The sequence below is a fragment of the Salvelinus namaycush genome, chromosome 30 (genome assembly GCF_016432855.1).
Source record: "Salvelinus namaycush isolate Seneca chromosome 30, SaNama_1.0, whole genome shotgun sequence".
Taxonomy (NCBI): domain Eukaryota; kingdom Metazoa; phylum Chordata; class Actinopteri; order Salmoniformes; family Salmonidae; genus Salvelinus; species Salvelinus namaycush.
In genome coordinates this window covers 24,925,683-24,944,025 of record NC_052336.1, presented here as the reverse complement: position 1 = coordinate 24,944,025, position 18,343 = coordinate 24,925,683, and the positions used below count along the sequence as shown (strand labels likewise).

Here is an 18,343-nt window from a genome sequence, read left to right as displayed (position 1 = left end):
CAGACTCACCTGGACTCCATCACTTCCCTAATTACCTTCCCTATATATGCCACTCCCTTTGGTTCCTTCCCCAGGCGTTATTGTTTCTGTTTCTGTTTCATGTCCGTGTGCTGTTAGTGTTTCTTGGTTTGTATTATGTTGTGTTTATTCATTAAAACACTCACTCCCTGAACTTGCTTCCTGACTCTCAGCGCACATCGTTACAGTTAAGCTGACCCCCAGAGCTTCCAGGCTAACTATGTTGCCCTGGAGCTGTGCCATTGGACCCTCCACGACCGGTCCAAATATACAGCAAGCACGGCAAACACAAGTTCCAGAACGTGACCCCAGGGGCTCCCCGGTCCATCTGGAGCACAGAAAGCCACCTGACATCAGACACAATACGAGACAGCCCTCCCTGACCCTGCCTGCCTGTGAAAGTCCACAGCCCTAACTGCCCTCTCCCCACCTCCACCTACATCCAAGCCTCAACCTAATTCACAGTTTTTTTTATTATTTGTTTTTTTTATTTCACTTTTATTTAACCAGGTAAGCCAGTTGAGAACAAGTTCTCATTTACAACTGCGACCTGGCCAAGATAAAGCAAAGCAGTGCGACACAAACAACACAGAGTTACACATGGGATAAACAAACGTATACTCAATGATTCAATAGAAAAATCTATATACAGTGTGTGCAAATGTAGTAAGATTAGGGAGGTAAGGCAATAAATAGGCCATAGTGGTGAAATAATTACAATTTAGCATTAACACTGGAGTGATAGATGTGCAGAAGATGATGTGCAAGTAGAGATACTGGGGTGCACAGGAGCAAAATAATAAATAACAATATGGGGATGAGGTAGTTGGGTGGGCTATTTACAGATGGGCTGTGTACAGGTGCAATGCTAGGTAAGCTGTTCAGATAGCTGATGCTTAAAGTTAGTGAGGGAGATATAAGTCTCCAGCTTCAGTGATTTTTGCAATTCGCTCCAGTCATTGGCAGCAGAGAACTGGACGGAGAGGCGGCCAAAAGAGGAGTTGGCTTTGGGGATGACCAGTGAAATATGCCTGCTGGAGCGCGTGCTACGGGTGGGAGTTGCTATGGTGACCTGTGAGCTGAGATAAGGCGGGGCTTTACCTAGCAAAGACTTATAGATGACCTGGAGCCAGTCAGTTTGGCGATGAATATGAAGCGAGGGCCAGCCAACGAGAGCATACAGGTCGCAGTGGTGGGTAGTATATGGGGCTTTGGTGACAAAATGGATGGCACTGTGATAGACTACATCCAATTTGCTGAGTAGAGTGTTGGAGGCTGTTTTGTAAATGACATCGCCGAAGTCAAGGATCGGTAGGATAGTCAGTTTTACGAGGGTATGTTTAGCAGCATAAGTGAAGGAGGCTTTGTTGTGGAATAGGAAGCCGATTCTAGATTTAATTTTGGATTGGAGATGTGCTATGGGTGAGTCTGGAAGGAGAGTTTACAGTTTACAGTCTAACCAGACACCTAGATATGTGTAGTTGTCCACATATTCTAAGTCAGAACCATCCAGAGTAGTGATGCTAGATGGGCGGGTGGGTGCGGGCAGTGATCGGTTGAAGAGCATGCATTAAGTTTTACTTGCATTTAATAGCAGTTGGAGGCCACGGAAGGAGTGTTGTATGGCATTGAAGCTTGTCTGGAGGTTTGTTAACACAGTCTCCATAGAAGGGCCAGAAGTATACAGAATGGTGTCGTCTGCGTAGAGGTGGATCAGAGAATCACCAGCAGCAAGAGCGTTGATATATACATCGTTGATATATACAGAAAAAAGAGTCGGCCCGAGAATTGAACCCTGTGGCACCCCCATAGAGACTGCCAGAGGTCCGAACAACAGGCCCTCCGATTTGACACACTGAACTCTATCTGAGAAGTAGTTGGTGAACCAGGCGAAGGAGTCATTTGAGAAACCAAAGCTGTTGAGTCTGCCGATAAGAGTGCAGTGATTGACAGAGTCGAAAGCCTTGGCCAGGTCGATGAAGACGGCTGCACAGTACTGTCTTTTATCGATGGCGGTTATGATATCATTTAGGACCTTGAGCGTGGCTGAGGTGCACCCATGACCAGCTTGGAAACAAGATTGCATAGTGGAGAAGGTACGGTGGGATTCGAAATGGTCGGTGATCTGTTTGTTAACTTGGCATACGAAGACTTTAGAAAGGCAGGGTAGGATAGATGTAGGTCTGTAACAGTTTGGGTCTAGAGTGTCTCCCCCTTTGAAGAGGGGGATGACCGCGGCAGCTTTCCTATCTTTAGGGATCTCAGACGATACGAAAGAGAGGTTGAACAGGCTAGTAATAGGGGTTGCAACGATTGCAGCTGATTTTTTTAGAAAGAGGGGGTCCAGATTGTCTAGCCCAGCTGATTTTTAGGGGTCCAGATTTTGTAGCTCTTTCAGAACATCAGCTATCTGGATCTGGGTGAAGGACAAGTGGGGAGGCTTGGGCAAGTTGCTGTGGGGGGTGCAGAGCTGTTGGCCGGGGTAGGGGTAGCCAGGTGGAAAGCATGGCCAGCCGTAGAAAAATGTGGTGCTTGACTGCTCTCTGATATGCCACAGTGGTTTCAAACAGACAAAAACCAACAATCTAACAACATCTCAACTTGCCATTCTCACATAATTAGAGTAGATTAATGCCTATGAAAATAATCATTAATACTTTGTCCCCGGGTATATTATTCATTTCACTGTAGCTCTCATTAGGCTAAGGGGAAAATGATGATGAATTACAGTGTGGCAGACATGGCTACAACTCCCCAGCATCACCTGCTGCCTGCCTGCTGCCCAGGTCCACAATCCTCTGCTCTGGACTGGCATGACCCCACCGAACACTTTGCCACAAGAATGTGAACACAGAGAATAAGCCCTATTCTATTTCAAATAACATCCCTAGAGCTCACCATATGTTATGTCTCGTTTCTCTCCGCCTTTCTCCTTCCATTCTCCTGTCTGATTAGGCTATATACATGAACACTGTCAGAGTTTACCCTCACCACTCTTCAACATTTGTTTTCATAAATAGTTTCTAGCCGAGTCAGGGTCTCAGAACATTCAATAATGTTCTAGTTTTCCACGACAGCATAAAATATCTGCCAGGCTCAGTGGAAATCAGTTTCCTTCCCCTTCTGTTGCATTTCTAATTTGGAACGTATTTAAGTCTCTCTCTCTCTGTGCCCTGACCCAAGCTTTTCAGATCTATACAGTTCAATTGCAGAATTCTTTTAATCTTTTAATCTGTGTCCCTCTCTCTTCTTTTTGTAATTACGGAACATACTTAGAGAGATTAATGTCCTCTCATTTGCAGATCAGCGACCTGCTACTGCTAACCCTGCTAGTGGACACATGACTCTCAGGCTACATGGGAGAAAACCATGTCAGTGCAGCGAGCAGCATGCTGTTACCACGCTGAGAATGGAGCACTAAGCACTTTAAAGTCGATCGAATCAGGTCAGTTCAACTGTGTGTGGTGATGTAAAGCTAACAAAAACACATGTCTACATTGGAACTACACGGTCAAATCCCCCCTTTCTGCAAAATGACAAAAATTACTAAAAGGCATTCCAGGGATTTCACTATGGCATTTCTCGCATATTTATAGGCGCTGTTTAAACTTCAGCTCTCAGTTCACAGGTAGCCCGAGGCCGAGGGCCTTGTCCAAACTAGCTTTTACATGACTTTCACCTTGCCTTTGGTGGATAGATAACAAACCAAACTTTCCAAACTCACCTGGTTTTCCCCCTCTGTTTCTAAGTTCAAAGGGCATGTGAAAAAAGCTTGCCACCATTTACATAGCTATCTGAGGAATATATCGTCTACCTCTCAACACCCTAACTCTTAAATATACAAACTAAAGCATGACCAACCTTGAGAGTCACTTATTCGCCAAGGACGATCAATAACATTCAACTGTCAGGAGCTTAATTTCTATTCTTTTCGACCATCAGTTGCAGCAATGTGTGACGACAAGTAATGGCTTTTGCTTTTACCTCAGAGCTTAGGCCTCTGCTCTGACAGACAAAGATAATACATAAGAATGTGCAGAGCGTGTGCAAACTGTGCAGTGTCTGTGTCCAACCAGTTGCTATGTCTACATCTTTATTAACAGCACGTTTTAAAAGGAAAATACTACTTCACAGGATCACATACTAGGGCCTGTGACACATAAGGTGAGGGGTCCGCTTTGACCTGGATGGTGAATATGGAAGCATGATGGCCCGTTTAGCCTAATGGACCCCTTTTTCTCCCTTCTCTCTCTTCCTCTTTCTCGCTCTGTCGGTCTCTCTCTCCCCTCCCCTCCCCTCTCTCTCTCTCTCTCTCTATCTCTCTGTTGGCCACCGCTTTGAGATGCCTGACACCTCTCCCGCTACTCTATTGAAGTTAAAGCCGCCGGCCTGGTTTCAGATAAATCTTGCGGAATGTGCAGATTTTGTTTCTTCTTTTGCATGAAGTGCATGATTCTGGAAGTTCAAAGCGCATGGCGAGCTGTTTGAACCCCAGACCTCTTGATTTTAGAGATGAAAGCCCCGACGACATCAGAATCAGGACACAATTAATCCTGAACAGTAGCCTTACTCCCCTGTACCACTCGTTGTTGTTGGGAGTTTTCTCTTTTTTTCCCGCCCACCCTGCACTACAGCCCGGCCTTGTTTTCATCTGAGTGAGCGTCCGAGCCCTGTGCCAAGGCCCTGTCACCGCTAATTCGCTAACGGACGTCAGGGCAGACGGGGACGGAGGGGCAGCTTACTTCAAAGACCAGGGTCTCATTAGTGGGTCCAGCCGTGTACAGGCTCTCTGGGCGGTTGAAAGAGCGCTGATAGTCAAACACCGTCCCACCGAACTGGAACTTTCCAGGCCAGTCCACTGTCCAGTCCCCTGTCAGATAGTACTTCCTCTTCAGGGTGCGTACAGCCAGGTAGCTGGTGGAGATCTCCATCTCCTGAACATGGATGCTCCGTGCTCCAGGTGGGATGGTCACCATGGCGTAGTATTCTGAACAGGGAGAGAAAGAGCTCATTTACCTTCTGAGTCAGGAAATGTATTTATTAGAGATTAATCTTTTTTTCAACGTGGCAACACTCATTACAGTGGATACACAGAGCACAATTTGTATAATAATCCCAAACAAGCAACAGACTGTCATGGGTATATTCAAGTATTTTATTGGGATGAATTCTCATCAAGACCAAACACAAAAAAGTAGATTACCAGTGCAAAAAACACCTTCAAACGAAAAACTTTCCCTGGTTTTAATCTTACCTTTGTGCATTGAATTACAAAGTGTTTTATATAACATGATCATATGGTGCAATGTTTTCAGTAAAGACGTGAGACAGTAAGCTTAATTCACTGAGACAGCATAAACCATTATAACTCTCTGCAGTACACAGCTGCCCTGGTGTAACGACGCATGCAAGCTGCCACATAAATAACTTTCCACTATATTAGAAGCAACCCCAGCCTGTGCTCCATGACCCAACATCTAGGTCTGCCAAGCGGTCACCTTTCGGTTCAGTCACAAAGCTTTGTCTATTGGACCCTTAAAGGGCCACACACACACACAGTGATCTGGAAAGGTTGCTTTTAGCCAGTTGTGAGAGTAGTAGTATGAGGTCTGGAGGAAGGGACTGTCTCCCCAACAGTGGCATCTGCTAGAGAATTCACCCTGTCATGTTCAGATAACTCTGCCCCAATAACACTGTGCCAGAACTGTCCTCGCCCTCTCACCCACCGACTCAAATTACCCTGTCAGTCTTCTCGTTTGACATACCGTTTGCTCTGTGCTGGAGGACGTAATGGCCTTTGAAGAACTTGCAGGTGGAGTTGTCCCCTCTACAAACTCCACAGGCATCCAGAGTTGCCTTAGAGCCCAGGACCTGGTCACAACCCACCGGCTGCAGGATGGAAGTAAACAGAAGGAACTTAGATAACACAGAAAGCATACTGTGTTCTATATCACATTCAGTTGACTTAGATGTAGTTTTATTTTTATTTTTTATTTCACCTTTATTTAACTAGGCAAGTCAGTTAAGAACAAATTCTTATTTTCAATGACAGCCTATGAACAGTAGTTGATGTGTTGCTGTACAGTACATCACGTTCCTCAAATCTGCAGTTTACCTCACAGACTCCTTCGATGCACACGTCACCTCTGTGGTCTGAGCAGGATGTCCCATCCTTGACTTTGCTGGCCATGGCAAAGAAGAAGGCAAAGTCCTCAGCGATGCAGTACAGCTTGCAGATATCCTCAGCTATAGAGGACATAGAGAAGATTTAACAGGTATTATAAACAAGATCATGGAAGTAATTCTGCACCTGTGCATTAACCAATTCCTCCTTCCCAAGTGTGAGTTTCCAGGACTGTATAGAGAGCACAAACCTCCTTATGGCCTCTCTCTTTGTCACTGGTACACTCCATATTACAATGTGGGGATTAAGACAGGGCTATGGTAATGAAGGAGCCGCACTCGCCAATTGATGAGGCAAGGTAGGAGCCAATCGATGGAGTACTGGTGAAGAGTGTATACAGGGTTCTATTGTGTTAACGGTGCATGTCCACTGCAGTGCAATGTATGGAACCTCTGGGGACTGAAGGAGCACAATTCACATACGTCAGACCTGAAAGGCTGTTACAAATGGGCCCATGAAACAGGGAATGCAGAGAGGGCAGCTTCTCCACAAACCTCACACAGAGCTCCAGACATGGGCTCCGGGTTCTACTGTACAACACAGTAACAGTCTAATGACAGGGTTGTTACCAACAGCATGACAGCCTTGGGGACACAAGGGCATCATTATCTGACCAGCTTCAGTTTTGACACTGTCTCTGGCTATTCAGATTCCTTCCATCTTTTCTTCATGCCAATCTCTTACATTACTGAGGATGTGAACCACTGAACGCATTCCAGGAGCATCTTATGGATTTCTATTTGACATTTCACGTTAGTAATTCACATCCGTAGGCCAAGGCACTTGATTTCAGTAAGCGTATTGGATCTGGTGCTTAGAGCCCAGTTAGACCGGGGTAAGACTGCCTTTACCTCCTGGTACCTCGGCTTGTCCGCTGAAAAGATGCCAAGGTCAGACACCATAGGCTGCCCTGGGGGCAGGGCCTTAGGGAGTGTCCCTCCACAGGGAGAAAGAGAGAGGAGGGAGAGCGGTGCGGAAGCACTCTACAATCAGCCTTTAATTAACGGAGGCGACCGTTCACCTCAGGCCCCAGGAGGCTTCTCAGGATCTGCTGCTTGCATCTTCATAAATCAGCGTCTCGCAAAGGTAATGGGGTGACAGCCAAACTCTCTATCTCCTTCTCTCTCTATCTCTCTTTATCTCTCTCACACTCTCTCTCTCCCTCCCTTCTCTCTCACTCATACAGTATGTATGTTGTAGGCACAGGTAAAACCTGCCTTAAGGGCTTCCTTTATAATATATTCTTTCTCCCTGAGAGAGAGCGGGTGGCTACATGTTTCCCATGTAGATTAGACTGACAGGTTATCCACAGCACTCCCAGTAGACTGGCACATTGATATGGTGCACATGAGGCACATTTTGGGCTTCAGCATTCAAATTAGTAATCAAGGTTTGTCACAAAAGATTTAAAAAGATTTGCAAAGTCATCCAACATATAGCCTAATTTGAGAGTTTTACAAGAATAAACAGGACATAAAGTTCTGATCAATGTGCAATGTTAATTAAATGCACTTTTAACAAGCACTGTATTTAACTCGACTGTGTTTTCTTACATCTCTTGATTTATAAAGTCGCTCTCATACTTTTGGATTTCCTATAAATGTACCTCTTGGGGGTACGGCGAATCTATAAAAGCTGGCTGAATGAGGTGCATTCTAGATGTACTCTATTGGCTCATTCAACATTTACCCTGTTCCTAATTACAGGGGGAATTGAACAAATAGTTGCCATACCTTCCACCTTGGTGTAGGGCTTCCATTTGTAGTACCAGCCCCTGAAGGGTTTGCTGTTGTACTCAGCACACTGCTGGGCACGGAAGTCCACTCCGCTTGGCTGGCACGGCTTTGTGTTACACAGCTGGTTGAGACGAGCGGAGCCCTGGCAAAACTTCCCGTTGTGTTGTGGCCTAAAACAACAGACAATTAACACATGTAGACCCGACACAGATGTGACATAGGTTAGGACAGGCGTTCTCTTCTTCTCATGTTCAACACATGGGGAGAAGGGACTCAAGCCAACATTTCTAGGGCCCTGTATTGACAGTTTCAAAGCAGAATGAAATAAATCACATTTAAGACTCAGCAAGATCAAGTCAAGACCAAGTATACAACGACAGCCTCAAAACAAAACTACAAATCAGGTTATTGGGTTTTCATCCAGATTCCCAACCACTCCTGTGAAGATAGCAGCCACAAGTATCTCCACTCAGCCACATTAATAGAAAAGGCCTCTGTTCTTAGAAACAACCTAACAGTGGAGGCTGCTGAGGGGAGGACGGCTCATAATAATTACTGGAACGGAGCGAATTGAATGGCATCATGTATTTGATACCATTCCACTCATTCCCCTCCAGCCATTACCACAATGTACTCCACAATTAAGGTGCTACCAACCTCCTCCGGTTTCCCTGTTGTGAGCCTGATAGGCTGTTTTAAAGTGGAGCAGTGCACTTCTTGGGCAGGCTTCCACTGCCTAACCTCAAAGCAAATGAATCTCCGTTAGGCTCTTCCCGCTGGAGCAGAGCCAGCATTCACTTACAGCTAAGTGAATGTGTGGGTGTTGGTGTTTGTATGTGTGCTTGTGTTTTTACACATGGGGAACAGTGTGTTGTTAAATGAGAAGGAAAGTCTTCCATGATTCATTCAAGTAAGTGAGTGATATGTCTTTATTTCAAAAGCCCTGGGTAGACAAACAGTTGAAGTCGGGAAGTTTTTTTGAGTCATTAAAACTAATTTTTCAACCACTCCACAAATGTCTTGTTATTAACAAACTATAGTTTTGGCAAGTCGGTTAGGACATCTACTTTGAGCATGACACAAGTCATTTCCCAACAATTGTTTACAGATAGATTATTTCACTTATAATTCACTGTATCACAATTCTAGTGGGTCAGAAGATGACATACACTAAGTTGACTGTGCCTTTAAACAGCTTGGAAAATTTCAGAAAATTATGTCATTGCTTTAGAAGCTCTTGATAGCCTAATTGACATAATTTGAGTCAATTGGAGGTGTACCTGTGGATGTATTTCAAGGCCTACCTTCAAACTCAGTCCCTCTTTGCTTGACATCATGGGAAAATCAAAAGAAATCAACTAAGACCTCAGTAAAAAAAAGTGTAGACCTCCACAAGTCTGGTTCATCCTTGGGAGCAATTTCTAAACGCCTGAAGGTACCACGTTCATCTGTACAAACAATAGTACGCAAGTATAAACACCATGGGACCACGCAGCCGTCATACCGCTCAGGAAGGAGACGCGTTCTGTCTCCTAGAGATGAACGTACTTTGGTGCGAAAAGTGAAAATCAAACCCAGAACAACAGCAAAGGACCTTGTGAAGATATATCCACAGTAAAACGAGTCCTATATCAACATAACCTGAAAGGCCGCTCAGCAAGGAAGAAGCCACTGCTCCAAAACCGCCATAAAAAAGCCAGACTACAGTTTGCAACTGCACATGGGGACAAAGATCGTACTTTTTGGAGAAATGTCCTCTGGTCTGATGAAACAAAAATAGAACTGTTTGGCCATAATGACCATTGTTATGTTTGGAGGATAAAGGGGGAAGCTTGCAAACTGAAGAACACCACCCCAACCGTGAAGCACGGGGATGGCAGCATGGGGGTGCTTTGCTGCAGGAGGGACTGGTGCACTTCACAAAATAGATGGCATCATGAGGTAGGAAAATTATGTGGATATATTGAAGCAACATCTCAACTTCCTGACTGATGTCTTAAAGCTTGGTCGCAAATGGATCTTCTAAATGGACATTGACCACAAGCATACTTCCAAAGTTGTGGCAAAATGGCTTAAGGACAACAAAGTCAAGGTATTAGAGTGGCCATCACAAAGCCCTGACCTCCATCACAAAGCCCTGACCTCAATCCTATAGAAAATGTGTGGGATGAACTGAAAAAGCGTGTGCGAGCAAGGAGGCCTACAAACCTGACTCAGTCACACCAGCTCTTGTGGGAAGCTTGTGGAAGGCTACCCGAAACATTTGACCCAAGTTAAACAATTTAAAGGCAATGCTACCAAATACTAATTGAGTGTATGTAAACTTCTGGGAATGTGATGAAAGAAATAAAAGCTGAAAGAAATTATTCTCTCGACTATTATTCTAACATTTCACATTCTTAAAATAAAGTGGTGATCCTAACTGACCTAAGACAGGGAATTTTTACTAGGATTAAATGTCAGGAATTGTGAAAAACTGAGTTTCAATGTATTTGGCTAAGGTGTATGTAAACTTCCGACTTCAACTGTATGTGAATTAGTAGACAGTCTGTGTTAAAATGCCAACCAAATAGACATCACTCGTCATAGTCACCCAGAGAAACTCTGGGAAATATTATTGGATTTCATTGCCAAGATCAAATATGTAATCGAACAAAACAACATCAGCCCAGACACTAAACAGCAAAGCAACATAGAACTTATAAAAATAAAAAAATAAAAAAACACCTCATATTACTATCAAACCACACTCAGCGAAAACTTTCTGTGCATGATGTTCAGCATCAAAGCGGCACACATTCCATAATATATTTTACTGTCAACACTTATCTGAGCAGAGCTTACACAGAGAAAAGCATGTGCTGATAACAGTGGATTGTTACATATAAAACCTGGGTCCCGGAGCTGCCAGGAAGGCCCAGAATGACAGGCTCTATGAAAGGTGTCAGTGTAAACCTCCTGTTTTCAGAGCCCCTCTCATTTTGTGTGCAAAGATCTGGACCTGAGCTCCCAGTCTGATCCTATTAGGGCTTAGGAATGGAGACATATAGGCCCATATGTTAGATTGCTTATGAGGGATACAGACAACCAGACGTCGGGTTCTAACAGGGGTTCGGGTGCTACTTGTTTAATTCAGGGAGATGAGATGCAGTAAAGGATCATTAATTACATCCAGCCACTACATCCAGCCTCATTTTTTCTTGAGCGGATAGTCAGGGGACAGGAACATAATTACAAATCATTTGTAGTCTGCAAACTGACCGCAAGAAGCCCAAACAAATATAATATTTGACTAAAACATAATCATTTCAATCCTTGCTTACATTTTTATGAGATCACATATATCTCTCTATTATGCATGGGAATACTTTTGAACAGATTAAAAAAATTAAAATCACTTGGAGCTGATTTGCTGGTGTTTTTATAGTCTTTTATGTTAAACAATTCAATTTTTTATATATATGACATTTCCAGAAAACTTGGGGTGGCCAAATAAAATCACACACGGGCCAAATTCGTCCCACGGGCAGCCAGTTGGGGGACCCTGCAGTACAGTATCTGACCCCCTACTCGGTAGATTGAAAAAAACTTTTTGGATAGCTGACTACTCACTCACATGCCTAAGGGGGGTACCAGCCAAGTTTAACTTCTTGTTATACCCTTTTTCGTTTCTTCTCTTCTCTCTCAACAGATCCTATACCTCCAGCATCCCAGAGGGATGTTAAATCTCCCAGCGACAGCAATGAGTCCAAACTTCAGTGGACTAGAGGTCATCCTGTCTGGCTAGTCATCACCTGCTCTCTCCCTTCCCCCTCCTTGTCCTCCCTTCTCTCATCCTCCTCCCTGTCCCTCACACAGCGACCACCACGACACAGGGTCATTTCTCTCAGGCTCCTGACCACCCCTAACCACCACTGGACCTCCTACTTTGCTGCCCTGCTTCCTCCCCACTCACTCCGCATCAGTACTCCCACCTGAATCAAATTCCCGCTGGGACCTGGGCCACCCTGCTGGATCACACTCCCCTCTGTGCGGTGCGGAGCCCCCAATGAGCCCTACTGACCTCTCCCCTCCGGGCCTGCTGGACCTCCCCTATGCCAGGCTGCAATTAACCCAGGGCTCTGCAATCTGATAGCATCACAGGCTGCACACGCTGTTAATAACTGCTGTGTTTTAACCTTTGTAAAGCATCTTTAAGAGCCTGTCAGATGCTGTCGTGAAACAGGCAATCTGATCATCTCCAATCCCATGCAAGTTTATAAAGGGTCTTACCATCAAACATCAACTTATAAAGGGTCTTACCATCAAACACCAACTTATAAAGGGTCTTACCATCAAACACCAACTTATAAAGGGTCTTACCATCAAACGCCAACTTATAAAGGGTCTTACCATCAAACACCATGTTGCCATATTTATCAGGACTGTAAATGTATTTAATCTGCCAGGTGATTGCTGTGTTCAGAGGGAATTCCCTCGCTACAATTATTTTGAATTTTACAACCCCTGCAAAGTATGTATGTTATGTAGCTATCGATTTGAAACTTTTGAAACTGTCTTCAAACAAATAATGTTTACTGAATATAATTGCATAATACATTGTATAATATGTTCTGTTGTTTTTGAGGAGAGAACATATTCGACCCTAATCTGTAAACTACACGGGATGTTACAGTCTGATAGCCAAAACAAGTGGGCAGATGGAGGGTAATCCATCTTCAGAACCACAGATTATACCAAGAGGGGGCTGCCAAAATAATCTGACGGATTGCTTAAAATACACTCTCCTGTTCTCACGGATCAGAGCTAAAATGTGATTTAAGGGGACAAACAGATCCAACAGTCCAATGGTGAAATGGAAGACACTGTGCTCAGGAGGGAGTTATATATGATTCTAATATTGTAATGGACCACAAACTGTCAGAAACACAGAAAGTAGTCAGCAAAGAAGTAAAGTGCCATAAATATCATTGCTCCATACTGTACAGATGTAGGACCTTAATTTGAGCCAGTTTGCTATAGCAGGAAAATAATCCTCAGCAAGAGGACATACAAACTATTATGTGGATTATAATTAATGGACATTTGTGTAGGGGTTGATGCATTTTTCGTAAGGGAAAATCCAGTCTGTAGTTTTTAAGTGGAAATTACAAATTACAATTTAAACATCAAATACAATACAAGTTTTACATTTCCTGCATTGCAGGAAAGTTCTCCTGAAACAGGGTAATCAAATTAAGATCCTGTAGGATCTGTAGGTAAACTGACTCGTGACAATTTTAGGTCATGATTCGCCATGATTCCCAATTCGCAACATCAACCAAGATTTAGCGTCTGCTTCTTACTAAAAATACCTCTTTATTGCCCCCACCCTCCCAAAAAATCAGCATGACTCTTAAAGTGGATTATACTTCTATAGCTCCATGTATGCTAATCACTGACTATATAATGTGCATCATATGAGGGTCTGTCTGCCTCTGGCTCTCTCTCTCTCCCAGGCTGGTCCAGGCTGGATTAATTGAACAATCAGGTACAGCAGAGAGGACAGCACCTCACCAATGCCAGTCCTCCAACACAGCCTGTTGACTGGACAGAATGTTGGGGGAGAGGGAGACGTAGTTTCCAATTCTCTGCTGAGGCATGTGGGATTTTTAGATTTTTTTTGTTGCTTTGTCTGCATGTATTTATTTGAGGTAACAGTAAAACCCGTTGAGACGTTACGCCATTAACGAAAAGAGACACGTACATACGTAAGTGAGGATGGTAAGGTGGACTTCCCAAGCCACAAGTTTCCACACAGGGACAGCATAGGGACACCTGTGCCTGGGAAGGTTACTCTATCCTGCCTGTGCTGAGAGGAGATGTCCTCCATCAACCTGCTGCAACTGCTGGGAGGAAACACCTGGGCTTACACCATCAGACACACACACACGCACACACTCACGCAAACACACACACACACATAAACACTAAACTGTCCTGGAAATAATATCTGCCATTACATTTCTAAATCATAGTCTTGTTAAATTACATTTCTCAATCATCGTCTAATTGGTGTGGGTAACAGATCGTCTTATTCCTCAAAACGACGGAACATAGAAATCAGTGTTCTCAACACACTGGAAAGGTTTGAGTTGAAAGTCTATCCTTGACGCAATCAAAGTGGTTGAGTGCCTGGATGTTATCCAATAGGCATGACCACATCCCATCCTGCAAGACACAAACCTGAGAACAAGCCAGATGCTAAGATATCTAAGCCACCTGTCCATCAATAATGGCCCTCCTTCTTTCAGCTCCTTGTCCTTTTCTGAAGCAGCCAAGCCCTCCGAAGCCAAACCTGCCCTCAGGGGGACTTGTAATCTCAAATTAATCCAGAAGCCCAAGGTCAGATGCAATCTGGCTCTGCTTGAGGTTTCACATCAATCTGACTACTAGTGGGAGTACCATGCAACAAGCACACAAAGTCTGACATCAACCAGACATATTATGAGAACAATCTAGCAAAGAGACATATAGCGCACAGAAGATCTAACTGACAAACTAATGTGAACCTGAGAATTGTATCTAGCGTCGGGGCATTTGTGTGCTACGTCTCTATATTTACATTTGTGTGTGTGTTCAGTGTCTGCCTCGGCTGTGAATGCTTGAAGAAGAATAGGTTTGTGTTGCCCAGGGAAGTCAGAAGATTGGGCGAGTAGCTTGAGGCAGAGCATTGAGTAGCGCTGTGGGCTGAGCAGGTTAAACTGGCATGAGAGAGAACTCTTTAATCTGGCCTGCTGTCTGTTTGTAGACTGACAGATAATAGCGTTTAATGGGCTGACAGCCAACTGGCAGGCAGGCAGCCAGGCAGGCCACGCTCTCAGGTGCTCAGTTAGTAAGTCAGGGGGAGCTGACTGGGAGGAAGGCCATGTTTACCTACCCTGTTCTGTTTGCACCGAGCAGACACACTGTATGTGGAGCTCTTCATGTTCACCCAGTGCCAGTCTAGGCTTGTTATGGTAGGAGAGAATGGGGTAAGTTGTGCCAAAGGGGTAAGTTGAGCCTTCCTTGTACACAAAATGTATTATTCAACCAAATATTTCGACCAATCATAATTTCATGGCGTCATGGAAAAAGTGGTAAGCAAGCTAGGTCCCAAAAATCAGATTTTCACCAAGTCAAATTAATTTAGTGTGTTAGACGTTTCAAGTAGATATTTTTAAGACTGTTTTATACACCAGTTGGGGTCTCTATAAGTGTGAATATGAGGTCTTAAACCTAGCATGAAGGTGCATCCTTGTAGCTGTGTGGGCTAATATAGTAAAAATGGGGTAAGTTGAGCCAATGGTCGAGCCAAGGGAAAGTTGAGCAAATCGTTCTATTTTCATCACAGGCGTAATGCAAGGCATTATCACTGGGATGTGAGGTAACAACAGGGCCTAGCCTATGTTAATTTGTAGACGGCTTAACTTACGCTGTAGTTCTGCCAAGATACCACTTTTTTGGGACAAGCTAGGGTTTCAAAACTGTAATTTTTACATGAATTCTGATTATTTCCAGGGATACACAACATCCTGAAATATATTTGTTAAAAATAATACTATATTTCCCATGACAGAGTGATACTAAATAAATAAAAAAGCTCAACTCACCCCACTCTCCCCCAGTAGGTTATGCATTAAAATAGCCCAGAGTGAGATTCTAAATTAGCAGTGAACTCTTATGACCCCACCTGACCCCCTAGTATGGCTAACAGTACTGTACCTGGGGCTGCTGCAGGATCGCTCCCTGTACATAACCCCTCCCCCACAGGTCCTGGAACAGTCCGACCACTCAAACCATCCTGACCACTGACCGTTGACAGCTCTCGGACCGTGGTCACCATACTTCACACACTGGCCTCGCCGACACCACTGTTGAAAGAGGAGAGAGAGATTGAGAGAGAGAGCGAGAAAGAGAAAGAGAGAGAGAGAGAGCGAGAGAGAGAGAGAGAGCGAGAGAGAGAGAGAGAGAGAGAGAGATGAGGGCGGGGTGGAGAGAAAAAATTAAAATGTTGAGTTAGTATCGGTGGTAGGATCTTTGGCTTGCCCCAGTGCTGAGGTTCCTGGTTTGGGTGAATGCCCAGCACCACACCTGGAGACCCAGGCCTATCTGAGCCAAACCACACACTCACACACATCACCACCTTTCTCTCTCTCCCACTATCATCTTTCACTGCGGGAAAATAATAGGAGCCTTGTGTTCTTATGGGACATTTAACAATGCACAAAACGCTCCTGCAGGTGTGTGCATATGTGGATTTGCGAGTGAACCTGTCTTTTGTGCTTGTACCTTGGGCATTTGTGTAAGCGCCCCTGTGTTTTTTTACGTCTGTGTGTTTGAAAGTGTGTTACATTGAGTGATACTGTTAGATGTAAATCCCTGTCTCCTTCCATCCCGTTCACGATGGGCAACATTGCCATGGAAACAGATGGTACACTTACCATGTCAGTCCCACAGCTGGTGCCCTCGGCAGCGGGCATGAACTTGGTCTCACACCGGTGACCTGTCCTGTGGCACCACAGTGACTTACAGATGTCCTGCCGAGTGACCAGACACACCAAACAGTGAGTCCAGCATCTGCCTCCCCTCAACAGAACACCACCACTACAACACCAACACCCCACTGCCATGGTTACAAGCAATAACCCCCCCATTTCCAAAAAACCTGTCAAAACCAATCATTGTATTCCCTGAAACACACTATTCATGTATCTTTTATTCCTTCCCACAATGCAGCGGTAAGTATGGAGAGATGAGGCATTGGGAGCCAGGCAGTGGACCTGTGCACGCTGGCTTGCCGCCCGATTGCATCTGGCAGACAGCTAGCGAGACCGGGGTTGTGAGAGAGCTGGTCCCCCCGTGCTAATCTAGCTCTGCAGCAGACTGACTGGGCTAGTGTGCCACGGCCAGCCGTAAGAGCAGAGCACGCGGCTAATTAGCTCTCCTCTGCACCGTGCGAAACGACCGCAGAATCCCAACAGGGGGAAGAAACACGGGGAGGCAAACATCCCAAATCCTTGTTAATTAAGATGTAGAGTCACCTACATCGAGGTTCAGGAGACGGGTTCAAACTTAAGGCTGGGGTTCAGGAGAACACAAAAGGTTGTATGGGGGATATACAATGGCTCAGGCTATACCATGAGCACTAATCCTACAGATGGACTGGCGTGGATGTTGATTTCCCACACACAACCTCCTTTTCTTGACCCGTTCCTTATTCATGCTGGATTTGCATGTCAATGCATGTCTTGTTGAATGTAGTATAGTGGAAGGTTAAAGAGGCCCATTCCCTTAGGATTGTGTTCAAGTTTGTTGGACCCGTTTTGAATACTGTAATTGGAGGTTAAATACGGCTGTTTTGAACAATATAATGGTTTGTCCCACAAAGATCATGCAAATTAGATAATACTGGGTTAAACCCTACCTATGTTTCCCAGTAGCACACTTGTCAAACAGTTTCGTGCAACCCACTAACGAATGTGCCTTTCAGTGTCAGGTACCTTGACAAAGTCCAGGTTGCACAGTTTAGCCTTGGAGCCAAACTGCCACTTGCACTGTGTGTCAGCATCATAAAGCTGGCCTGGGAGCTTCTCTGGGTATTTATACTGCCCAATCTGCCTGGGCTCATCCACCAGACACGATGCTTGAGCTGTTCTGTGGAGTAAAACCAAGAAACACTGAACAGGACAGGGACCTATCATTAAAGACTAATAAACACAAACAGGTGCATGAGAACCACACTACATCATTACATGCATGGCAGCCATATCAGAGGTCAATTTATAAGGCTTACCCAAGGAAGCGGCTGAGGTATTGGCGACTACAGGCAGACCAGGAGAAGACCCCGTTGTTTCCTGCCAGGGTTGGAGACATGATGTTTCCTTCTGCTTTCCGACAAGGATTCCCCTCTCCATCATGGATCATCCCAAAACTGCCATAGAGACAGATCATTAAGAAGGAGAGAGAGAGAGCGAGAGAGAGAGAGAGAGAGAGAGAGAGAGAGAGAGAGAGAGAGAGAGAGAGAGAGAGAGAGAGAGAGAGAGAGAGAGAGAGAGAGAGAGAGAGAGAGAGAGAGAGAGAGAGAGAGAGAGAGAGAGAGAGAGAGAGAGAGAGAGAGAGAGAGAGAGAGAGAGAGAGAGAAAAAGAGAAAGAGAAAGAGAGACTGTTAATGTCCAACCTCACGTCAGACCTCAACTGGTCAGGTTGGAACTCTTACCCTAGTAACCTTAAAACATTTTAGTTCTATAAAACTCGTTAAGCTCCATGGAGTGTGATGGGTCACACGTTTCTAACATAGCCTCACGCTTGGTTTAGAAACATATGCGTTATAAACAGGCATGTGTTGATATAGCATTAAAAACGCTTAGGTCTACCCTCCTACAGT

The 18,343-nt window shown here is 44.7% G+C and overlaps 1 protein-coding gene across 1 annotated transcript in view; it reads right to left on the bottom strand.

Moving 5' to 3' along the window:
- The window catches only part of LOC120025073 (A disintegrin and metalloproteinase with thrombospondin motifs 18-like), a 58,394-nt gene that overhangs the window by 9,299 nt on the left and 30,752 nt on the right, over positions 1-18,343 (bottom strand). Inside the window, exons 14-21 of the mRNA XM_038969508.1 lie at positions 17,753-17,890; positions 17,460-17,613; positions 16,401-16,496; positions 15,682-15,830; positions 7,936-8,108; positions 6,134-6,264; positions 5,784-5,907; positions 4,761-5,005 (exon numbers count right to left, since the gene is read on the bottom strand). Coding sequence (XP_038825436.1) covers positions 4,761-5,005; positions 5,784-5,907; positions 6,134-6,264; positions 7,936-8,108; positions 15,682-15,830; positions 16,401-16,496; positions 17,460-17,613; positions 17,753-17,890 — 1,210 coding nt within the window. The remainder of the gene's footprint in view (positions 1-4,760; positions 5,006-5,783; positions 5,908-6,133; positions 6,265-7,935; positions 8,109-15,681; positions 15,831-16,400; positions 16,497-17,459; positions 17,614-17,752; positions 17,891-18,343) is intronic.